We start from the raw sequence: 26,239 nt of genomic DNA on the forward strand, positions 1-26,239 counted from the left end.
TACCAAATGATTGTAGCCCCCCAAACATCTCTAACGCCCAGGTGAGAACTGCTCTCTTCAAGGCAAAGAACACAGCATCCATGGGACCTGATGGTGTCCCCGGCTGTGTGCTCCATGAACTCAATGAGGAATTAAACCCACAGTTAGGACAGCTGTTTAATCTTAGTCTCACCTCCGGATACGTACCCAGGGAGTGGCGCACAGCGACTGTGGTCCCACTCCACAAGGGCGGTGCCTCCACCGACCCTGGAAATTACCGTCCCATTAGCTTGACAAGCCTTATCTGCAAAGCCATGGAGAGGATCATAATGGATCTCATAAATAAAGACATAGGGAATTTGCAGACTTTGGATCCAACCCAGTTTGGCTTTGTCAAAGGCAGATCATGCCTTTTAAACTTGGTTGACTTTTTCAAAACAGTCACCAAGGCCATTGATGAGGGAAAGGCAGTCCATACAGCCTACCTAGACCTGGCGAAGGCTTTCGATACAATACCCCACTCGGGTATCATTGAAAAACTCATCAACTTAAATGTAAACCCATACATTACAAGATGGGTTGCAAACTGGCTGAGTGACAGAACCCACAGGGTCAGAGTTGCTAGCGCCATGCCAGACTCAAAGCCTGTCACAAGTGGTGTCCCACAGGGCTCAGTCCTGGGCCCACTCTTGTTTGGCATCTACTTTTCTGAAGTACAAGCAAACACAGGAGGGTTATGGCTGACAAAGTTTGCAGATGAATGCAAACTGGGCGCCGTAGTTGAAAACACATCCGACACAGATATCCTTCAAAAGGGTCTCACAGAAATGGATAACTGGTGCCAGAGCCATGGCCTAAAGTTAAATGCCAAGAAATGCATAGTCATACCCTTCGGGAAAAATAAGGTTACCCCTAGCTACCATATAGGTGGCAATCCCCTGATCACAGAAGAAGTTATCAGGGAACTGGGAACCCAGGTTGACAGTAGCCTTTCATTCGACACTCATATTGCTAAAGTAGTTAGGAAGACCTTCTACATTGCCCACCTCATCATGAAGGGTTTCACATCTAGATCAAGGGAGGTCATAGTCTCCCTATACTCATCACTCATCAGACCAATGATCGAGTACAATGCCCCATTCGGTATGTATCTGACCCGACACTTGCAGCAGCTGGAGAGGCCACAAAAGTTCCTCACCAAAAGGATAAAGGGTCTCAAAAATCTGTCTTATGCTGCCCGACTGAAAGAACTCCAGTTATATTCAGTTGCTTACCGCTTGCTGAGAGGTGACCTGTGCCTGACATACAAGGCCATGTCAAACCCAGACTTGATGAACATGCTTCATCTCAAAAAATCCAGATCCCTCAGAGCCACAAGGGCGGGAGACTTAAACCTCGACACGGTTATTAATAGGACGTGCTGGAGGGATAGATTCATCACCCAAAGACTCCCTATGCTGTGGAACAAAATCCCGGTTTATGTGAGGCAGAGCACCTCGCTGGCCTTGTTCAAGAGGAATCTTGACCAATGGATGGGAGATCGCAGATACACCCCAGGGGCTACCTCAGTGTCACTGCTCGACAGAGGCACAGCAAAATAATGGGCATAGTTTCTCCAAACTAAAGGGGTGGCGTAAGCCACAAAACTATGGGCTAGGCTTATAAATGCCCTCGGGCAGATAGCCTAGTATGAACCTATGAACAAGAGTAAAGCAATGTCTTTTGGCTTCTCCCATTAGGGGTCACCACAGAGAATCAATGGTCCACAGATTGATTGTCAGTGGGGTTTTTTATGGTGTCGAGTTGCCAGGCTGGTGCCCAACCTTCACAGAAGGCATACACACATGCACCTACTGCATGTCTTTAAAACTCAGTCAACCACAGGGAAGACATGCAGACTCCACACAGAAGATGCAGAGTCTCGAACGAAGAACCTGCTGCTTTGAGGCGACAAAGCTAACTGCTGCACCACCGTGGCCAACTAAAGCACTACAAGAGTAGTAACTGAAAATCTACAAAAAACAAAACCACTAAAATGACAGCAAACATAGTTGGATCCTCACACAGCCAATATGAAACAAATACTACTTTGAAACATATGTTTTGCAGGGTAAAGCCTCCTGCATACCTATACCCCTCTGTTGTTTGCATTTTCTAAACTCAAAGTCATATGGTCTTGCAGGCTAAAATAAATGCTTGGTTTTGTATCAAAACGAAACATTTCCTTTCCTCCACATTTTGTGTGAATTTGGAGTTATATTAGTAGAAAGAGTGTGGGAAACAGTTCCCCACACTGCAGTGTGCAGGGCACTTACCTAGTACAAAACTATCACAATGTTTAACTATTTGGTTTTAATTAGTTGGAGTATTTGGATACTTTTCAATGTATTCAGTTTCAAGAGCGATCAGTTTTTGGTCTACTTTTGGTAAGCTATAATTCAGTAGAGATCATAGATCACTTTGGTTTCTGTATTTTGGCTTACCCCGCCCTGGCTAACCCGTTTTAAGAAACTCTGTCAGAATACCAGGTGGTCACAATCTTTACAAAAGAGGTTAAGACTTTAGGCTAACACCACAGGTCTCTCCCTACAACTGCTTGTTTGCCAAAGTAGTCTGGAGTTGTGATCAAAATCCTCCACAGGTACAGCATCTACTCCTTTATTTTTGTTTGCAGCTCAGGACAGTCTGTGGAGGTCAACCATCTTGTTCAGTACAGATCATCCCTTTTTAACCTAAAAGAATGCTTTCTGTAACCAAGGTGCAACACTTGTTAAAATGTTACTTCATTAATGTACTGACTAAACACACAGTCTCCAGAGTGTCTGCTATACAGTTAGTGCCATATGCACAAGGAAGAAGTTCAGTGTTAGACAAAATGCACTCAATGTCTCCAGGTGACTGTCATAGCCCAGCAGTTTCAGTAACGACTAGTCCCTATACAACTGCCACTTTTTTTTTTTTAATTTCTCCAAATGTTTGGGATTTCTAGTACTTTGATGGGAATGGACCCCACTCAAGTCAGAGTATAATTAAAGTTTATGTTACCAGTAATCCTTCAGTCTTCAAGGTTTGCCAAGAGTGCTCTTCTCAGCATCTACAATGCACCCAAAAAGTAACTTTTACTCTAAATCATATGGGGTTACCTGTACTGGTAGCATATTAAGTATGCCTGGAAATTCTTTATCAGCCCTGTTACTTTCTCCTACTACTACTACTGAAGCTATCAGTGTCTTTATTCCACTTTGTTTTAGTTTCTGCTTGCATATATTGGTATTTTATAACCTCTCTCTCTTAGTATGTAGGAAGGTCTAGTTGCTAGGTGTTAAGTTTTCTCATTCGTGGCACTACAGTCCTTCAACATTCAATCAATACTCAGAGTAATAGGCTGGGGATCTTAGCAGCAGCTATTAATCTGGTTAGGCAAATATATTTTTAAAACTACAGGAGTATGCAGTTTTTCATGCTGCCGTTACTGCTTGGTATAAAACAAACCCATTACTAACATGATACAGAATATTTTAAGGAAGCACAGACCTGATAGTTTGTGCTTATACTTCAATTTAAGACAAATTAAGATTAAATGGTCGTTGAGTAATGATTCAACCATTAATGACCATGATCCAGTAACTCAGTCAAAAATGATTTATCATAAAGGACAAAACTTCTCTAACCAGGAAGTCCCACTACACTGTACCAATGTTTTTTTTTTTTTTTTTTTTAACAAGCCTTCCCCCATACTTAAATATATTAACTTCAAAGGCATGTAATGTGTAAAGGTGAAAACATCAAGGAACAAGTCATGGAATACGAGTCTGCATTCACATTACCTAAACAGAAAACTTACCTTACTTTACTAACGGCACCTCTCAAATAGTAAACAGCATGGATTTGAGCAGTAATGTTTTCCACTTCCAGCACTCCCATTTCAGTTACTGGTAAACCATTGAGACAGAGAAGGAAGATGTGGATGCAATGTGACTAGCCCTCAGCAAAGCCCATGGTTCAATGTTTCACAGGGGAATGTTATGGGAAACATTAAAGGTGTAGGTTACGGTTTAAAAACCTGATGAGAATTGGGTGGCTGGATGACATCTAAAAAACCTACTGTGTGGGACTGCACACGGATTGGTGCCAACACCTGCCTTGTTTAACAGACATATGGTAAAACAGCCTATTTGGTAATGGCTGTTATTTACAACAAATGACAATGGGGTTTACTGTAATGCTTTAAAACTGATCAAGGAAGTTAACCAGTTGTTTTTCTCTGGCCACTCTACCAGCTGATCATTAATCCTTGTAACTTGACTAGTTATTTAGTTCAATAGACTCTGAGCACTTTGGCAAATGAAAGAAAGATACGTGTTTCAAGTTGTGTACAAAACTTTTCTACATACGAGTCTAAATGATAAAAATAACCTTTACAATTAAGAAAACTAAATAGGACTTCTACTTATTCTGTAATTATGACTCAACAAAGAATTGCAAGAAACATACAGGCAGCATCAGTGCTGGGTTTCTCTCCTTAACCCACACGAGAATGCTATTCTACTTTTCTGGATTTTAGCACTGCACTGCATCTGACCCAATAACTTTAGCTGCTTCATATTATATCTTAACTATTGCATGTTACACAAGTAAAAATCATACATTTTCCTGCTAAAATAAACAGGATTTTGTTTCTGATGTAATAACAACTTACATACACCTGTCCATTACTGCATTTTGCATAGACAGCAGATATTTCATATGACACCCCCAATGAAACCCATACATAATACAAAGTGTTAGACTGTGGCAGTGAAAACCTAAAGTGCTAAATGCAGTGGGTTCAATGTGCAAAAGGCTGCATTTCATTTCTTCCCATACCTCTCAACTGTCCAGATTTTTCCCTCTTATTTTTGGTGTGTTCCTCATAAAATCTGTGGTTTTCTGGCAAATCAAAGAGGATTGAAGTCACTAAATAATGGCAGTCATTTGGGTTTCGGACTTGATATCCTTCAGAAAATATAATAATGGAAAATATATCATTCTAGCAATTTAAGTTTATAGAAGCAATATTTTAAATCTGTCCCTATTTTTGGGCATTTGTCCCCCATTATTTTTGACTCTGTCCAGATTTCTTGCATTGAGAAGTTGAGAGGTAAGTTTCTTCCCCACCTCGAGAGATTTCACTATGAAACTTTCAAGCAGCAACAGCAGTGTATTCTGCTATACAATGCATCTGAAATGATATTCTATCCTTCTGACTTCACTGTAACACCTTCAGCTACAGCATTTTAGCTATGGCAAGTTACAGATGAAATAATGCATATTATTTTCTGGTTAAATACACAGAAATTTAATTTCAGATGTAATGGCAACTCAGTAAAGAAGCATTATAGGCCATAACCATCTTCTGCATAAACAGCAAAAGTTCAAAATAACACCCACAATGCAAACTGAGAATACTACAAAACATCAGAGTATTGTTGATGCAGGTTAAATAGATATGCTCAGAACAAATGTATAAAAGACCACACACAATCCCATTTGATGTCTCCTTATGAAGCTTTCAGACAGTAACAGTGTACTCAGCTACAAATACTCTCAGGAATTTCATTGCAGCTCTTTGTTGATTTTGACCCCACCACTTCAGCTGTTTGAAAGCATGTCATTTTAGCAAAGGCAAGTTACAACTTGTATACAGGATTTTTACTTCTGGTAGAATGAAACTTAGTGCACATGTACTCTGGTCATTGGTTTAGCCTTGCTTTTTGAGCATAGATTAAATAGTACTTTAATGGAAACAAAAGCCATTTGAAACACTTCATTCACTACCTCTGTGTAAGTGACCATATTAAGTTCCCTCTGACAATTCACAATAAAAATAGCAGGGAATTCTAAAAAGATAATTGTGAACAAAACACAATCAATAATGTCATCCTACCCTTAAGGATTTCAAAGAATTTCAATCAAGATTTACACAGCAACAGAGTGCATGTGTCAGTACATGGAGTTTAGGTTTCACCCTACATGCAACAAAAATGCTGCCCTGACTGATGCAATATTTATTTTTATGTAACACAGCAAAGACGCATTCCCTACATGGGCTGCACACTGCCATTATGGGCAGATGCTTTATATTATTGAAACTGGGTATAATGTAATTTCAAAGCCAGGTATATTCTAATGGACACATATACCTATTGATGGAGATTGTCAATACACTACTATAGCTCTGAAACAATCTACAATTTAGTAGTAAACCTTTTTAGACAACAAATCCAGATAACTCTGGTATAAGCCGTAGCCAAGTTTTGCATTTAGTTGCAGAGATAACAAAACAGCTATACACTGAATTTCTGAATACCAAGTCACAATTCTGAATAAAACTTCCCTCTTTTCCTGCAAAATAAATAAATAAATAAAAATGTTTTATATACTTCAAAATATCACTTTCAGGAACGAAGATAATGGCTTTTGTTCTTATGTTATAAAAGCAAAATATACTTATGACTGTATACACTATGTATTAGCCCTGTGCGAAACAGGAAAAATGGATGTGTTTGTTGCAAACTGAATGTAAATATATCTGTATTATGAAGGCTGTGAAATTATAGCAAACATAACAAGCCACAAGTTGTGTCTTCACTGTGCTTTTGTAAATACTAAACACAATAGCTTCAGTTCTTTTCACACTCATACTGTCCCAGTATTATGTGCCTTTTCTATCATGCACTCAGTCTCTTTAAAGAGGTCACAAACATAATGCTGAAAGCAATGAATCTCATCTTGTTTCTATTACAGATCTATAATATCCCCCATCAAGCTGTATCAATGATCACTTAAACACTGATGATGTTAACTATCCTTTGCTTTTAAATGTGGGTATCAGTCCAACTGACATCTGTCTTTTTAGCTTTAAAACTGTCACCAGTATTCCGTGGAACTGCTGGCTCCAACAGATTCATTCTGCATGAAAAAACACAACAGAAACTTTACTCAATGAAAACAAGGTAAAAGTGCAAAAATGTTCACAGAATTAATAATTCTTTAGGTGAGAAAAACAGAACAATCTGTTTTTTTTTTAATCAAGTATATTTCCTTTCTTTCCTTGAGCCAAGTACCTAGTTTGCTACATGATCTGGTTTATTCTTAGGCTTAGAATTAATCCACATGTGCTACCCTTACTACTGCAGTGTCTGACATTTTTTTCTGGGAGAATCAGGACTAAGCCACACTACTTGAGGTTAACAATTCACTCTGTGTTTTTCTGGTGGAATACTATATACAGGTACCTTCCAGAATAATTAAAGTACAGTTTGTACACTTGCCATAAAGGTAGATGTTAGAGTGTATTCACTGTTGCAGTCATCACATTTGGGTTATCCTTGCCAGGGTAACCCGCAGTCGGGCCAAATACCAGAGGCTTAGTATATTTCTGTGTCGGTTATTGTCGCTTCAGGACTGATGTCAGGTCAACAGTACTATAAAGAAAGGCAGCCGACGCCATTACATCAGTTTTTCTTGCACTGTCAGCAGCCCCCAAGTGGGGGCCAGGATATGGTGGAAGAACCCCACCAGTAAAAAGTAAATACCAAAAAGTTCCTTGTAATATGAGAGAGAGAGAGAAATGGGGATGGAGGGAGGGAAACCAGGACTGCAACAATGAATACACTCGAACATCTATATTTATGGTAAGTGTACACAACTGTACTATGTTCTTTGTGTTTCACTGTTACAGTCATCCCATTTGGGTTGATTCACAAAGCTGAGGAAAAGGGTGGAGGCAGTCAAGAAGACTGGGGGCTGGCTAGGATGCCCAGCAAGACTGCAGTGGCAACACCTGCCCTGGATTTGGAGAAGACAGGCAGGTGGTAATGCTTGGTGAAGGTATGAACAGATGTCCATGTTGCAGCCTCCAGGATGTCCCTGATGGGGATTCCTCTGAGGAAAGCTGTAGAGGTGGAGGTTTATCTGGTAAAGTGAGTTCTGACCCTCTTAGGGGGAGGTTTCCAGTGTTGCTTGTAGCAGAAATGGATGCAGGTGCTATCCATTTGGAAATGGTTTGTTTGGATATAGCTTTGCCCTCTGCTCCTGCAGCAAAGCTGACTAACAACTGATCAGTCTTTCTGAATGATTTAGTCCTGTCTAGACAGAATCTGAGCTGCATGTGCACATCTAGAGAGTGCAGTACTCTTTCCCCTTGTTCTGTGGGTTAGGGAAAAAGGTGGGCAAATGAATGGATTGGTTGAGAGCCACATTGGACACCACTTTTGGCAGCATGAAGGATGGGTTAAGTCCTGAGGGAGACCCTGTCAAGTTCATATTAAAAACACGAACATTTACTTACCCGAACACCTAAACGCTGACACATATTCCGTGAACCGCAAATATAAACGCCCTAAACCGTGAAATTCAAACACTCGAAATGTCATACTTGTCCCATCCCACCGCCCGCTACATACTACCTGCACAAACTAAATAAACCATATACATACACTAACCAAAACCCTACTTCTACCCCTAAACTAAACCCTACTTCTAAACCCTACACTAAATCTTGCAAATACCGCCATGTAAGCACTTAACTTAACCCGCACCCTAACCCTAAGGTCAGTAACTATTGCACACTTACCTTAAAAAGCTATAACCAAACTAAATAATCCACACACATACATTTAATAAAACCCTACTTCTAACCCTATACTAAATCTAACATACATTTCCATCTATGCACTTACCTTAACTCGCACCCTAACCCTAAGCTCCATAACTATTGCACGCTTACCTTATGGAGCTATACCGCAGACGGGCCAACCATGATGATTCGACGTTTCGGATTTCGCACTTCAGGACGATCAATGTTTTTGCAGTTCGATGAAGACGTGTCTGCTTTAGGTGTTCGGCTAAGTAAACATTCGTGCTTTTAATATCAACCCGACCCTTTCAGCATGGAAAATGATGAAGGGCTCTACAGCCATTAGTGCTTGCAGCGCGGATACTCTTCCTGCTGAAGTGATGGCCAGAAGCAAGGCTGTCTTCCATGAGAGAAACTTTAATTCTGCTGAAGCTGCTGGTTCAAAGGGTGACAAGATGAGTTTCTCTAACACAAAGTTTAGGTCCCGAGCAGGGGTAGGTGGTCTACTGGGTGGCCTCAAGTTGCTGGCCCCTCTGAGGAACCGTTTGATGACAGGGTGTGAGAAAAGGGGTTGCTCAGTGCTGAAATGAGCAGAGATAGCAAAGGCATGAATTTTAACAGAGGAAAAGGATAGACCACTGTGTAGTAGGTCAGCTAGTTAATCCAGGATGAGAGGTAGGGAGGGCTGTGCTGTATCAGCTCCCTTAGCCTGGATCCAGGTGCAGAATCTTTTCCATTTGTCAGCATAAGACTTTCTAGTGCTAGGGCATCTGGCCTCACGTATAACATCTAGAACCTGTTTACTGAGATTGGCAGCTAGTACAGTGGTCAGGGAAAAAGCCAGGCTGCCAAATTGAGGGTCTGCAATTGGGGATGCATGAATTCTCCTTTCCTCTGGGTCAAGAGTGTTGGGATCTAAGGGAGATGCCATGGTGGCAGAGGGGACAGGCTGCGCAGCAGTGGGTACCAGTGTTGGTGAGGCCAGTCTGGGGTAATGAGGATTGCCCTTGGTTTTTCCTCCTTTATTTTGAGCAGTACCCTGGTAATGAGAGGTAGTGGGGGGAAATGCATAGACCGAAAGGTTGACCCACTAGAAGGATACAGCATCCACTTTCCAGGCCATGCAGTGAGGCTCCCTGGTGTAGAACTTGCTGAGCTGATGGTTGGAGTGGGAAGCAAAGAGTTCTACCTTCAGGGTGCTCCATTTCTGAGTTATAAGGGTGAAGGTTCTTTGGTTTAGCTGCCACTCGTGTGGGTCCAGAAGATTTCTGCTTAAGTTGTCTGCCAGAGAGTTTAGAGAGCCTGGCAGGAATTGTGCTAACAGGTGTAGTTGCATGACTGACGCTGTGTGCCAAATGGTCATGGCGAGCTTGCATAGCAGGTAGGAGTGAGTTCCTCCCTGCTTGTTGATATACCACATCACTGTGGTGTTGTCTGTTTTGATCAGTAGAGCCCCTGCGGAGAGAAGGGGTCTGAAAGCTGTCAATGCGTGCTGGACAGCAAACATCTCTTTTTGGTTGATGTGCAGATGTATCTGACGTTGGCTCCATTGGCCCTGTATGCACCTGTCATTCAGGTGTGCACCCCAGGCATAGTCTGATGCATCTGTGGTGAGGATCTGGCCAGATGGGGTGGTGAGAAGGGTAGTCCCTTGTTGTGGTAGTTTGCTGCTGCCCACCAAAGGAAATCTTTCCTTAGACAAGGTATCACCGGTATAAGAGTTTCCAGGTCTTGAGAGTGTTGAAACCAGACTTTTTAGGTACCACTGAAGTTTCCTCATATGTAGTCTGGCATATGGAATGAGTAGAATACAAAATACCATGAACCCCAGAGCTTGCAGGATTTTCCTTGCGGATAACTGGGGTCTGGTGGCTAGTTGAGAGAAATAGGCTGTCAGGCAAGTTTGTTTTTCTGGTGTAAGGAATGCCATCTGGGATGGTATGTCCAGGCTTGCTCCCAGGAATATAATTTTTTGAGTGGGTACTAAGTTTGGATTTCTTTTCATTGATAGTATACCCTAGGGAGGTTAGTAGGTCCTTTACAAAGGCCAGGTGCTTGAGCAGCTTTTCCTGTCTGCCTGAATTAGGTAGTCGTCTAAGTATGGGTAAATCTGAATATGTCTTTGTCTGCAAAAAGCAATGACAGGAGCCAGGCATTTTGTGAAAACTCTGGGAGCAGTAGATAAGCCAAAGGGAAGCACAGAGAACTGAAATTGCAGAGATCCTGCTCTGAAACGTAGATATTTCTTGCATGATTTCCTGATTGGGATGTGTAGGTAGGCCTCTTTTAGGTCTGGGGTGGCTAGCAAAGCATCCTTGGAGAGCATAGGAAGTAGTTGCTGAAGGGTGAGCATTTTGAATTTTGGTATCACCAGGAAGATGTTTAGAATGGACAAAATTGAGGATGGGGCACCAGGTGCCCTCTTTTCTGGGTACCAGGAAGAGCCTGGAGTAGAATCCTTGGCCTATCTGTTCTGCAGGAATGTGTTCTACTGCCCTCATGGAGAGCAGGGAAAGGACTTGCTTTTTGGCCTCTGCCCACTGGTTTGGCGGTAGATCTGGGAACTCTTTTGGGGTTGGGAGAGTGTGGAAAGAAAATATGTATCCCTGGGACATTATGCTGTGGACTCAGCGGTCATTGGTAATGGTGGCCCAAGTGCTTGAGTGGAAGGAGAGTTTTCCTCCCAGGGGCAAGTGCAGGTGGGCAGACGGGGGGGGGGTGGAAGTGGAGAGTCATTGCGAGTTCTTATCATGAGGGGGTGGCTTTGCACTTCCTGGTTTAGAAGTGGAGGTACTCCTTTACTTTGATCTCTGCATTCCTTGTGGCTGTTGTCTGGGCAGTCTGCTTCCCCATGTGTGGGCTGAACTGACCTGGAGGGGGCAGGAAAGGACCAATCTTTGGAGGGGCAATGCCTACTGAACCTGGGTGGCTGGACCTGCAGAAAATCATTAATTGTCTGCATAGATTTAGCTTTTTCTTCCATCTTTAAGACCTCCTCTGCCTTGGTGCCAAATAAGTTGTTTTTGTGCAAGGGTACATACAATAGTTTAGATTTGACATGGTCTGGCAAGGGCTGTTCCTTAAGCCAAGCATGCCTTCTAAGGACTGAACCGGTGACTGCTGCCCTGCAAGATGCTTCTAGGGCATCAAAACCACAGTCTAAGGTGTGCTTAGTTACTTGTCTTGCAACAAGTCTTTATTTTCTGCATAAGCAGGAAAAGTTGATATTTTTTCTTTGAGGAGTTTCATGGTATGCTGCTGGAATTTTAGTATACAGAACTGACAATTTAGTGCTCTAATAGCAAGAGTAGCACAGGTATATACTTTTTTACCCCATCTGTCTAAAGCTCTGGAATCCCTATTTGAGGGGGTGGGATTCTTAGAAGAAGTTGCTTTAATTCCTTTTGCCCTTTAGGTGATAACCTAAGGGTTATTAGCAGGATTTCTGAAAAGAAATTTGTGAGAGTCAGGGACTCTAATACCGGTCAGGCTTTCTGGGAGCAGGTGGGAGGGTGTCAAGAGTTAAATTAGATTCCATGAAAACATCATCCAGGATAGGAGGAATGGACAGGGGTCTGTGCTCTGGAAAGTCTAAAAATTCCCTGAGTCTCATTTTAGACTGAGGGTAGTCCTGACATTCCCATTGGAAATGCTCCTTTAAAGTATGAAGGGTTTCCCCAAAGGAAAAAATCTTCAGGTGGAGAGCTTGAAGGAATGGATTCCTCTGCATCAGAATCCTCATAAGCAGAGAGGGGTTTGCACGTCTTCATATTCAGAGGCATCGGAGTCATCAGACTCCTGTTCAGATAAGACTACTGGGGACAAATCTTTCTTTTGGAAGGGGTAGCTTGGCTTCCCCTGATCAACATTATAAGTTTTTCCACCATTTTAAGCATTTGAGACTGAGGCAAGGAAGCAGATGCCCGAGATGGAGTTGTCAGTTTCTTGAATGTGGTTCGTACTCTAGGCTTAGAAACTCGGTAGTTTTTGAAAGAACAGAAGACTCAAAAGAAGTCTGTTTCGAGAATCGGTAGTGTGAAGTACTTCCTCGGAAGCCAGCACCTGCTCAATGGCTCCGGACCCATCCAAGGTAGAGACAACCGCAGGATCCTTAGTCGATGAAAGGTTTTGTGGCATACTGGACTCCAAAAGGGTCTCAGTAGCAGCCTGTAAATCCACAGAAGTGGGCATCAGGGGCTGCGAAAGCGCCACACTGAGGACCGGAGAACTGACGACTAGCTTAATGGAAGCTAGTCGGTAGGTTTGGACCTGTGCGGTCTGTGTATGTCTTTATCCTTACATTTTTTCAGATCATCTGATGTCGGATGGATTACCGAAGCCATATTGGAAATCGAGGACTGACAGTGAAAATATCTAGCTTCAATAAGGGCCTGACGACGTATAGTTCTGGCGTTGAACAAAGCACAAAAGCGACAGCGAGAGACGTCATGGTCTGGGCTTAAAAGCAAGTGATGCAGTAAGAATGAAGGTCTCAGTGTGGTATTTGCTTTCCACAGGCAAGACAATTGTTAACTTTTTCTGACATTGGTTAGAGCAAGAAAAAAGGATCCCCAATGCGGTACCTCGCTTTAGAAGACTTCAACTTTAATTCGGAAAGTGAAACTCAGGTAGCAGCCGACCGGCACTCGTGTGAACTGCTTCTGCTTCGGGTTCCTCGGCAAGAAAGACTGACATAATGGCGTCAGCTGCCTTACTTTATACTACTAATGACCTGAAACGACAGCAACTGATGTAGAAATACTAAGCCTCTGGTATTCGAGCCAACTGACGGCTAACCTGGCAGGGATAAGTCAAATGTGATGACTGCAACAGTGAAACACGAAGAACATCTTTTGCTATTAGTAAAGAATAATCCTTTACTTGAAGACCCTTGCACAACAGAAATGCTGCTGGCTGAAGATAATGTAAATATAGATAATAAAATACAGAAAATTTGGCACTGGCATCACCTGATTCATATTCGCAGAAGTGATTCTAAAAAAGTGTTTTTAAAGTTAAAATTTAACAATGTCAGAAAATAGCATTGATTTAGATATAAAACTGAAATTGATGCCTAGTAGAAATATGATTACTTCATTCTATAAGAAGCTAGCAAAGTGAAACAACTTACACAGGAACAGCATGAACCCAAGACTTATTTTGATGTTTGCAGGCAGATGCCAAGAATAATGACATTAACAATGGATGATAATACAGCTAGCTTGGCTTCGTGTCTCAGAGGGATGGAGATCTGTATCCCAGGTGACCAGGGTTCCATTAGTAGCCCTGGCAGGAAGGGACAGGATTGAAGAGGTATAGGTTCATAGGTAGGTAACTAGGCTATTGGCCTTAGGGCCTATATAAGCCTAGCCAAAAAGGTACCCTGGCTTTCGTCACCCAAGAAAATAATTTTCTTATGCCCCTGTTGAGCAGAGCCACAGAAGTGATTACCGGGGTGAATTTCCTATCTCCCATCCAATCATACAGATTTTTCTTGAAGAGTGCTAATGAGGAGCTTTGTTTGATAAAGATAGGTAGTTTGTTCCAGAGTATGGGAAGTCCCTGGGACAGGAATCTATCTCTCCAGCATGTTCTGTTTATTATGGTGACAAGGTTTAGGTCCCTAGAGCATGTAGCTCGGAGGGATTGGGATTTCTTTAAGTGGAGCATGTCCAACAGCTCTGGGTTTGACGTAGCTTTGTATGTTAAGCAGCGATCGAGTAGGCAATATGCAATGGAGTAAAGCTGGAGTTTATTGAGATGGTCTGCATAGAACATCTGTTTGAGGCAGGTAATCCCCTTTGTGAGGCATTTCTGCAGCCTTTCCAGTTGATGTAGATGTGTTGTGAGATACATACCAAAAGGGGCGCTGTATTCTATAATGGGTCTAATGAGTGATGAGTAGAGGGGAATAATGACCTCTTTTTTCCTGGATGAGAAACCTTTTGTGATGAGGTGTGCCACGTAGAAGGATTTCCTGACTACTGTGGCAATGTCATTATCAAAGGAGAGACTACTGTCCACCCAGGGTTGCCAGATTTCCAACTGGCCAGGTAGGGACAAAGTGAAGACTAAAAAAAAAAAAGGTCTTTCACTGTAACTGAAGACTGAAAAAAATAAATAAATAAAAAAAAGGTCTTCCATGTCTTTAATGCGGAACATCAGAGTTCCGCATTAAACAGAGGTAGCTCTGTGTTTATTTTTTTATTTGATTGGCCCGGGCCAATCAAAAATAAACAAACACAGAGCTACTTCTGTCTAATGCGAAACATCACAGTTCCACATTAAACAGAAGTAGCTCTGTTTTGCGATTTTTTGATTGGCCCGTATACCGGTATATGGGCCAATAAAAAAAAATCGCTAAACACGGAGCTACTTCTGTTTAATGCGGAACATCGCAGTTCCACATTAAACAGAAGTAGCTCTGTTTTGCGATGTTTTGATTGGCCCGTAGACCAGCATATGGGCCAATCAAAAATTGCTAAACATGGAGCTTCTTGTGTTTAATGTGGAACTTCCGCATTAAACACATGAAGCTCCGTGTTAAGCGATTTTTGATTGGCCTATATGCCGGTATACGGGCCAATCAAAAAAAAAAAAAAAAAACAAAGCGGAGGATGCCCAGGATTTAAACCAGCAGTGCGGGACTCGGGATCAGGCTGATGATCTCAGGACAGTCCCGCCCAAATAGGGACGTCTGGCAACCCTGTGTCCACCTGTGTCCCAAGATCTCTTATCACACTTTCGATGTTAAATAGACTACTGCCTATGTGGTAGTTCATGGGTACAGAGTTTTTACCAAAAGGGATGACAATGCACTTGCTGGCATTGAGCTTGAGGCCATGGCTTTGCCACCAGGCATCTGTCTCAGTGAGGCCCTTTTGTAGGATGTCCACATTGTTAGGAGTTTTGATTATGGTTCCTAGTTTGCAGTCATCTGTGAACTTCGTTAGCCAAAGACCTTCTGTGCTGGCCTGTACTTCAGAGAAGTAGATACCAAACAGGAGAGGACCCAGGACTGAACCCTGTAGTAGTCCACTTGTCACTGGTCTGAAGTCGGATTTGGAGTCTGCTACTTTCACAGTGTGGGTTCTGTCAATGAGCCAGTTGGCACCCCATCTTGTGACACAGAGATTTATACCTAGTTTAGTGAGTTTATCGATCATTCCAGACTGGGGAATGGTGAAAGCCTTGTGAGATCTAGATAGGCTGTGTGAACCACCTTACCCTCATCTACGGCTTTGGTGACCACTTCAACAAAGTCTATCAGGTTTAGGAGACATGATCTGCCTTTCACAAACCCAAACTGCGTGGGGTCCAGAGTTTGGAGATAAGCAATGTCATTGTTTATAAGTTCCATGATGATACATTCCATAGCCTTGCAGACCAGGCTCGTCAGGCTGATGGGGTGGTAGTTCCTGGGGTCCATGATGGCTCCCCCTTTGTGGAGTGGGATAATCGTCACTGTGCATCATTCAGTGGGCACAAAACCTGTGGTGAGACTATGACTGAACATGGTACTTAGGTGGGGTGCCAGTTTGTTCTGTAGTAGTGTAGTCTGCATCTGCTTGACGCTCCTGGGGGGAATGGGTCATGGGCTCTCAGGGAGTACACTGAGTACCTGCAATTTCTGTAGTACAAACTGAAGAAACCATCACCGGTGTGTGTGAAGAAAGCCAGAGGGGGGTGGGTGGTGGTGGTGCAGGACTGCTTAGTGGCAACGTCCTTTGCAGAAGTGAGGGATAATCAATGTAGTCAGCCTTTTGCATGCCTTCTTTGTGCAAGTGTATGCAAACAGAGTGTACATGGAGGATGCAGGGCTTAAAAAAACCCAAGCAAATCCTGATTTCTCCTTCCATACAACCCTTGCCTAGGTGATGGGGGAGAAATGGGCCAAATTGGCTAGGTGGGGATGTAGACTGGCAGGCAGGAAGGGCAAAAACCTACTGAGAAATGGATATGATGATGACAATACAGCTCTACAATGACATCTTGACCTGACTGCAGAATATTTCAGAGATATAGGGTATAATCAGCTTGCTATGATGAATAAAACATACCTGATCCTTACTGAAATGTATCAGTAGAACAAAAATGATTTTCTCTGATATATTAAATACAGCACAAATGCATCCGCATGACAACCATCACTGCACTGCAAATAAAATTAATATTCTGCTTACTTATAAGACACCCATGCATTCTGTTCCACTCTGCACCTTTGCTGTCTTTAATAGCTTAGCAACTTAACAACCAAGGCTTACCTCCGAAGTGTTTTGACGTTTCTATATATATTTAGGCATTCAATGAGTTAAGTGCCATGATGTATTTTCCAGCTTGCCTTTCCTTTTGTTTTTTTTTAATAAAGCACATACTATATTTATTAAACCATAGCCTAAAAAATGTAGCTTTACCAGATGTGACATTAACATAAGCTAACATTAGCTATATCCATACAGTTCAATGTGGCACCCTCGTGCATGCATTGTGGTGTGGCCATTTAAGTCCATGGATGCAACAAAACACTACCTATGCCTTTATAACCGAGGTTAAACTTCCTTGTTTTTCATTAAAGACGTCAATGCAAGGAAAATGCAAGGTATACAGCAAATTTTAAATATGAAAATGATGACAAAAAGGGAAATTAAGTGAAAAATGAAAATGATGACAAAAAGATTATCTGATGGGGAAGTGCTGTTCAGGAGTTTATGCACTGCATGCAGTAGTGCAAAGTTTGCTTAAGAAATGTTGGCAAATCACTTTAAAAAAAATAAAAATAAATACAAAATCGACCAACACAGCTGCTAGGCAAAATAAAATGGTTTAATAAACAAAAGCTAGCGCTTTCACAGCAACCTGCTGCTTCATCAGACTGGAAAGTCTGATGAAGCAGAAGGTTGCTGAGAAAGTGCTAACTTCTGTTTATTAAACCATTTTATTTTGCCCAGCAGTTGTGTTGGTCGATTCTGTATTTATTTTTATTTTATAGTTACCTGTGTACTGTGTCGACCTTAACTGAGCAGTAGCATTTATTTTTCAGAAAATCACTTTAAAAAGTCTGACAATTTGAAACACTGCGTTACAACGAGATGTGGTTTGTAGTTAATAAACACTTCAGTACATATATTGATAATGTGCTTAGATGCAAATGTAAACAATGCAAATACATACAAAGATTAAATTATTCCACTCATGCAACTACCAGTGTGACACACCAACTTTTAACTTTGTAGATTGTAATTCATGCAATGTAATACATTTAGCAGTATGCTCAAAGTGCTCTAAAGTCTACATAGGAAAATGCAACATGAAATTTAAAGAGAGGATTGGTAAACCATATGTCAAAAATCAGAAGAATCTTGTGCTCAATAATGCTTTATGCACACTTACCTTAAAAAATGACATGGAACATGTGCTCAACCTTGCTCCTCTCCAGGTAATTAACATGAGTTTAAGAGGAGCCAGTTTGATTAATGTTACAGAAAAATATGAATATTTAGAATCTAAAACAGTATAAAATCTTAACAGTTCCTATGTGTTGTTTCACTTTAAACTTTTCACACAGCTAAGCAGCTGTGCTGTTAGTTGTTTCATTATCAGTAGAAGCTCTATGAATACATTTTCATTAAAAATTAAGTAGTTTTCCTTGATTTCCTTCAGCTAAATGCCTGGTTTGATAGACTGGTTCAAGAGATGGAGGCTCTAGAGTTGTCATTTCAGACAATGAATCCGATGTAAGTACCAAAGAAGTTTGTAGCCTAGTAAACCTGAGAGACCCAATTATCTCACGGTACCTGATGTCAAATCCCAATAACATCTGCTTATTTATAGATTTACTTGCCAGCCTGAAATGCATCAGACATCAGTAATACCTGTACTAGTGTTCCCAATTATCTTTACACAGCAACAATAGGTAGGGTTCCTATAGAGTTTCAACTATGAGTCCACCAGCTCAGGCCATATTCATTAACTCATAACACTCACTGTTGGACCCTCCCATCTCCATGTGGGTTATTCTTTTGCCTTCTGTTTGCTTCACGGCCATCCAAAGAGACCCCCTTATACTTAGGAGCAGACTGTAGTGTCTTCTGACATACACCTGAAGGCATGCTAAATGTTACTTTACAATGGATATAAAAAGTGTAAACACCCCTGTTAAAATGCCAGATATAAAAAAATGAAACCACAAAAAATAATTTCAGAACTTTTCCCACCTTTAATGTGATCTATAACGTGTACAATTCAATTGAAAAACAAACAACTCTGTTAGGAAATAATATAAAAAATAAAAAAATGTACAATAAGCTGGTTGCATAGGTGGGCACACCCTTAAACTAATACCTTGCTGAAACACCTTTTGATTTAATTACAGCATTCAGTCTTCTTGCGTACACACCTGCCATCAATTAGAGAGAGAGACTGATTAACCCCAAATAAAGTTCAGCTGCCCTAGTAGGATTTTCCTGACATTTACTCAGTTGCATGCTACAGCAAAAGCCATGGTTCGCAGAGAGCTTACAAAGCATCAAAGGCATCTTATTGTTGGAAAGGTATCAGTCAGGAAAAGAGTACAAAAAAAATTCCACAGCATTGGATATACCATGGAACACAGTGAAGACCGTCATCAAAAAGTGCAGAAAATATGGGACAACAGTGACATTGCACAAAACTGGACGTCCCTCCAAAGTTGATAAAAAAACTAGATGAAAACTGGTCAAGGAGGCTGCCAAGAGACCTACAGCAACACTGAAGGAGCTGCAGGAATTTCTGGCAAGTATTGGTTGTGTACTACGTGACAACAATCTCCTGTATTCTACATATGTCTGGACTATGCGGTAGGGTTGCAAGACAGAAGCCTTTTCTTACACATAAAAACATCCAGGCCTCGCTAAAATTTGCAAAATAATGCATAAAGTCTCCCAAAAGCATGTGGGAAAATGTGTTATGGTCTGATGAGACCAAGGTTGAACTTTCTGGCCAAAATTCCAAAAGGTACATTTGGTGCAAAAGCACTTTGCATTACCAAAAGAACACTATCTCCACAGTGAGGCATGGTGGTGGCAGTATCATCATTTGGGGTTGCTTTTCTTCAGCTAGAACTGGGGCTTTAGTCAAGGTGGAGGGAATTATAAACAGTTCCAAATACCAATCACTTTTGGCCCAAAACCTTTAAGTGTCTGGTAGAAAGCTGAAGATGAAGTGGAATCTCACCTTTCAACTCGACAATGACCCCAAGCATACATTCAAATCGACAAAATAATGACTTCACCAGAAGAAAATTATATTTTGGAATAACCCAGCCAGAGCCCAGACCTAAATCCAATAGAAAATCTATGGGGTGACCTGAAGAGGGCTGTGCACAAGAGCTGCCCTTGCAAACTGACAGATTTGGAGCACTTTGCAAGGAAGTGTGGGCAAATATTGCCAAGTCAAGATGTGCCATGCTGATAGACTCCTACCCAAGACAACTGAATGCTGTAATTAAATCAAAAGGTGCTTCAACAAAGTATTAGTTTAAGGGTGTGCACACTTATGCAACCTGCTTATTGTATGTTTTTTATTTTTATATTTTTCCCCTAATAGAGCTGTTTGTTTTTCAATTGAATTATACAGGTTATCGATCACATTAAAGGTGGGAAAAGCAATGATTTATTGCGGTCTCATTTTTTTATATCACAAAAACCTGGCATTTTAACAGGTGTGTGTACATTTTTGATATCCACTGTATGACAAAACCTACTGAACACAAAGTAGATCCCCTACATAGGACATAGAGGACGAAGATGGAAGAAATTTCTCCTCTATTCTGACAGATAGTCTGAAGTCTGTCAAAATCATGCAGCAATGAGGAAAACAAGTCTATTGAGCCAACCCATTTCCTTCCCCTTAACTACATCTCCAAGAGTAATGTATACTGTCCCACCAAACCAGGGAAATGGTTCCTTACTGATACAACTTACAATCTACAACTATTCATCCTGGATGGGGAAATGGTCAGTAAGACAGACATGCTCATGCCAGACAGAAGAGGTACAGATTTGTGTGACTTCTCAAAAGTATGAAGGCTGAGACAAAAACTTACAAATGCCCTATCACACTATTTCCAGAATGGGGGGATTCAATCCTAGCTGCTGGCATTCCTGAGGAAACAGTCTTATAACTGCATCCCCAACAGCTTCCAAAATTTTTGACAATTTATGCATCTGAATGGAAGCCCTGTCTTACAGATCAAGTCAAGACCACAGTCAAGGAGATAGAATTACAGAAAGGAGAAATACGAAGTGGACAGCTAAGAACTGGACAGCTACAGAGAGAAATATGGTAACATTCTGTCATTCCACATAACAGATGAACAAAACGTCTGGAACCAGTTTTACAAAAACACACTTACTTGGCTTTCTGGATGTCGACAGTCCCCTTCAACTTCTCTTCACTATCATTTTCAAAGTACATTAGTTTTGACTCTCTCAACACAAACCAACGACGTTTCCAGTTACGACGTGATAATGTAGACATGCCGCCTCCTTTCTTGTACAACCATCCTGACTTGAGAGCTTCCTGCTTGGCTCGGAACCACATAAATGTATCATCCTTCAGCACACACCAACGCCTTCTCCAAGGGTTCATCAGGCCTCCTGAAATGTTCAAAAACTTTAAGTGAAGCAGACTAACAATAATTTCAGCCAGTTCCGACCGTTTTTTCATACTAGGGATCTAGTTGCCAAGGCTACATGCATGGAAACTAGACAAGTGTAGGTTCAAAACAATCTTCTTTATAGAGAAAAACACTATTATACAGTAAAATTACTGCATTAAAATTTAGATAGCAAGTGACTGTTGCACTGCTTACATGACCACATCAGAACCACTCAGAAAGGAGACATATCCCAACAAGTGCTAATAATTGTAACATTAATACAATATTCCATATATCTCAGATTCTGGAATGGTTCCAAACCGTTTTACAAAAGTTAGGAAGCCTTGATGCTGCTATTAGTATTCATGAATGAAAATGCCACGGTCACCATGGCTGGTAGCTACCATCTTACTCATTTGGGCACAACAGCTTGCATGTGATAAATTCATGTGAGTGAATGTTTTTTCATCTTATGTTGAGAGACACGTGATTCCATAGGGGGAATTTCTTGGGCTGAAGACGAACCCCTTACATTTTTTATATAACCCCTCAATTTTTTGTTTCTACTTGAATCTTAAAGCAGCTCTGCAATGTAAGATTCTACTGATACTACAAACTTTGGCATCCTTTAGGAAGGATTCTAATGTGTGTGAGTGTGTATGCATCTTGTTGTGGACTACTGTCCACCCAGAATTGGTTTCTGCACTACACCTATTTCTTGCAGGGGATAGGGTGTCTACCAACAGCCCTGAAATGGATGATGTGGATACTAACAATGGAAAGATTTTGATGAGATGACATAGCTGTAGAGGATGAATCAGTTTCACTTGCAAGACTGTCCCAGTAGCTCAACAATGAGGCATTGTGCCAGAAGTAATGCATTTAAAAATGTGGGTCATTAAGTGTTTGAAAGAAAAAATGTATTCAGGTCACCACTTCTGATCACATGACCCGATTAACACTCAGTGCATTATATAATAAAAGCCTTGACAGAATGGAGCCAGTCAGAATGCATACTTCTGTGTTGCCTTCTTCCATTTGCTATTTATTCTGAGTTCTCACTGGAAAAGATCTACTACCCAGCACTCCCAAATAATTTCCTTAAAAACATGAGTAGCTCCCACGGAAAGAAACATGAAGGTGATCATCAAATTCTGCAGGACAAAGGTTGCAGTAAACAGTCTGATGTGACCCACAATATAAAGAACTTGAATGACACAACTGTTTTAATTTTGTGACCCACAGCCAAAATACGTCCTATATGCAACAGTTCTGACTCATTCTTTGTGGAAGTTTACCACAATCATAATACAGATGGGCAGACAAGAGTTTCAGGACGTGCTGAATGCAAACTCCCTATGTGCAAAGTGAGTGTTGGCAACTGGTGGCAGCCGTCGGTTTGGCTTGAGAGCACTATGGGATGCAACACCCTTTTGCTGTCCAGACTCAGCTAAGCAACCACCATGCTTTTTTTTACTTTTTAACTTATTTTGGAGATTGTAAAAAAGCAAAAATGCCACTCGAGTTATAACAACCCGATTTTATTACACTCAAAATAATAAAAGGTTTAAGCGTTTTCATTCAAAATGATATAGAACTTCATCAGAAACAAGTAAACACCATTAATAAATTCCTTAAATAGTCTCATTTGAATATAGCGCCAAAAAAATCTCCTCACTTTCTTAAAGTTATACACATGAATTAAAACCTAAAAAGTTAAAAGCTGCCAAAGTAACTATGGTTGACAGCTTGGCTTAATGCAATAACACTACCCACCCTTACATCAAAAGTATGTAACCTAAAATTTACACAATAAATGAAAAATATAAAATGTACAAAAAGCAGTGTGCATTCAGAAAAGCAAAACCATATGAAAACTTCCAAAACTAAAGAGTAAAAAATGATGAATAATAAGAAATATAAGAAATATTAGGTTAACTATTACACAGGTCATGGTTTTTGAAAAGGGTTACCCCCAGGAAATGCTTGAATCTGTTGCACAATATGTCACTGATTTTTAGGCATTCTAGATACAAACCTATTCTTATTACGGACCGTATTACAGCAGGTGGAAACCATGATGTGGAACTAGCCCCTTCTACTTCGTCCAATGATCTTTCTAAGGCCCTGGTGCTACCCTACAGTAGGTGTATTGACAGTTTAACGGCCGACATTATCCATCATTGGTCCACTGTATTCCAATGTACGGGGCTTAGTGACAGGTTGGGGGCTTCCCCTGGCTTGTATTCAAGAACAGTAAGAATTTGAAGAGCATTTTTGAATGGCAGAGTACCAACTGTGACAAATTTATTAATCAGTGGGGTATGAAAAATGTGGTACTTGCAAACAATGCAGGTTCAACATGGAGGGTTTGAGTAATTATCTTCAAGGTTATCACGATCTTGTACCGGTCAGGGGTCGGGCACAACTTCAATACAAAAGGCGTGGTGTATATTACTTTATGTGCTTCTTGTCCATCTTTTGATGCTGACAAGACTGTGGGTCCTTTGAGGCAACACATTTATCAGTATGTGTATGCTATTCATAAGACTAATCACACCAATGTCTTGTACAAGCATAGCTTGGTATGTCAGGATTTTAAAAATTTTCTTTTTCAATTTTGGAGCAGGATGAACAAAAACCGATGGGGGAGACTGGGAGAACCTACTTGAAAGAAGGGAGTTCTTTTGGCAGATCCTGTTGAATTGCACCAGTCCCCCTGGTATTAATGATATGATCTCCTTGAAACCTGTTCTTAAGGGGAGATCACTGTGTATTAAAACTGTGTATTAGTTAACTTCCTATTTCTTATATGTTTTATATTTCTTATTTTTCATCATTTTTTACTCCTTAGTTTTGGAAGTTTTCATATGGTTTTGCTTTTCTGAATGCACACTGCTTTTTGTACATTTTATATTTTTCATTTATTGTGTAATTTTATGTTACATACGTTTGATGTAAGGGTGGGTAGTGTTACTGCATTAAGCCAAGCTATCAACCATAGTTACGTTGGCAGCTTTTAACTTTTTATGTTTTAATTCATGTGTATAACTAAAAGTGAGGAGATGTTTTGGCGCCACATTCAAATGAGACTATTTAAGGAATTTTTTAATGGTGTTTACTTGTTAATGATGAAGTTCTATATCATTTTGAACGAAAGTGCTTAAAGTTTTTATTTTGACTGTAATAAAATCTGGTTGTCACAACCCAAGCGGCATTTTTTTTTTTTTTTTACAGCATTCCTAGTATGCTGCTGCTGTTTTTGTTTATTTTGGAGATTGTAGGTACCAGCTGACGGACAGCCACAAACTCAAAGAAAGTGAATAAATGGGAATGGAAGCTCAGGCTGGAGAAATTTTGATTCTTAAATGGAATTTATCACAATAACATGCTGTGATCAAGGAAAACTGGATGCAAATAGTTACAGATATAACATTAACAAGAAAACACAAAGGTTTTAATCACGATTTGCTTCTGTATATGCATTTAAGTCAATAAACCACTATGTATCCAAGTAAAACCTATTAAAGATGGCCAAGCCTTAGGTTACACAAACATAAGCGGAGATTACTTAATTCAAGAAAAAAGTTACATTATACGAGTTATGACACAAAGGATTATTGAAAATAAAGAAAATGAATGTGTAGGACTAAGTGGAGAATGATGACTACTGAGACTAATTCCAACCATCTGGAAAGCTTGAAAGGGGAATGAGTCAAACACCTTTTTTTCAGTTTTTGTTATCCAACCAAGCTATGCAGTTTATTGTTGAGCATGTGGACAATTTACTATATACTTGTTAACCAAAAGTCTCTTTTCTCATTTACTGCATCATTCACAAACTCCTGTTTGAAGGAATTTGTTCTAGTATAAAATAAAATAAGGATTAATTTCCTCTTAGGTGAAGACACTAGCAAGGCCTTAAGTCATCCACTCTGTTGGACAGAAAACCTCCTCCAAAATGAGGCCAAAAAGTATGGAAGTCCCTACAAACTAAAGTAGGAAACCATAGTTCTGTTTGGAACTTGACCAGTATTGTAGATGTTTGATTATATTCATTGGTGCAGCCAAAACTTCTAGAATTCCTACCTGTAAGAGAATGAAGGCTGGCTGATATCCAATTAGTTTTAGAAGCAAATTTTCTAAGCATTACAATGTAAGTTCTGTATCCAGGGCCAGTGCAGGCTTTGCTACGGTCTGTTCTCTTAACAGTCCAATCAGGGCAAATCACCCAACTCACCCTTATGCTTTAGGTGTCTCCCCAGAAGAGATAACAAATCTGTATTAGAAAGTAATTTGGTTCCCACCCGACTTTCTCACTGTGCAAGCACACATCTATCTTTATGCCAATAGCTCCAAAGCAAGTAAAGAGAGAAGCTGGGAAAGGGGAACCACCCATAACATGCACCACATTTCAAACACCAACCTGACTGAGAACCTAGGCCTCCCACCTTAAATCACTATATAAGCCCAACTATACAACTATCTCAGGATATTCAAAATCATTTAGGTGATTTTCTCAGTGTGCTAAAAACACATAGCATGCACAACAGACAGAAACAGTAAAGCAGCCAAATCATCCCTAAAGAAATGAAAACCAAGCTTGTTCTACAAAATGCAAAACTATACTACTTTTAATAGGACTCAAAATGCTAAAGAATGGAAAAAGAAAATGTAGCAAGGGTGAACTAGAACCAAGGTAGTAAAGGAAAATCTGGGAACTACTAAACTCATAGCACTGGTGGTGTAGCAAGAGAAAGCCATAGCTATGGTCAGTTAGCAGCTTCGGTACTTGATGATGAAAGTAGGGAGGATGTAGGGTGGACAGCTCTCTGAGATCTGGCAAAAGCCAAGGATACAGAGTGCTTACATACTTTCAGACTAGGCGTGTGGGAGGGCTGCTCTAAGAGCTTGGGGTAGGCATGTCTTCAAGCCACTCTTCATTGTCCACCCAGCTGAACTGATGTCAGCACTCAGGGAGTGGCGATAAAACTAGGGACTGC

At 40.7% G+C, this 26,239-nt stretch overlaps 1 protein-coding gene across 1 annotated transcript in view; it reads right to left on the reverse strand.

Annotated features, from left to right (window-relative positions):
• LOC122804987 (unconventional myosin-X-like) overlaps positions 1-26,239 on the reverse strand; it is a 2,302,513-nt gene that overhangs the window by 436,735 nt on the left and 1,839,539 nt on the right. Inside the window, exon 23 of the mRNA XM_044075233.1 lies at positions 20,991-21,234. Coding sequence (XP_043931168.1) covers positions 20,991-21,234 — 244 coding nt within the window. The remainder of the gene's footprint in view (positions 1-20,990; positions 21,235-26,239) is intronic.

Source organism: Protopterus annectens, chromosome 6.part0 (assembly GCF_019279795.1).
Source record: "Protopterus annectens isolate FY-2018-M chromosome 6.part0, PAN1.0, whole genome shotgun sequence".
Lineage (NCBI taxonomy): Eukaryota > Metazoa > Chordata > Ceratodontiformes > Protopteridae > Protopterus > Protopterus annectens.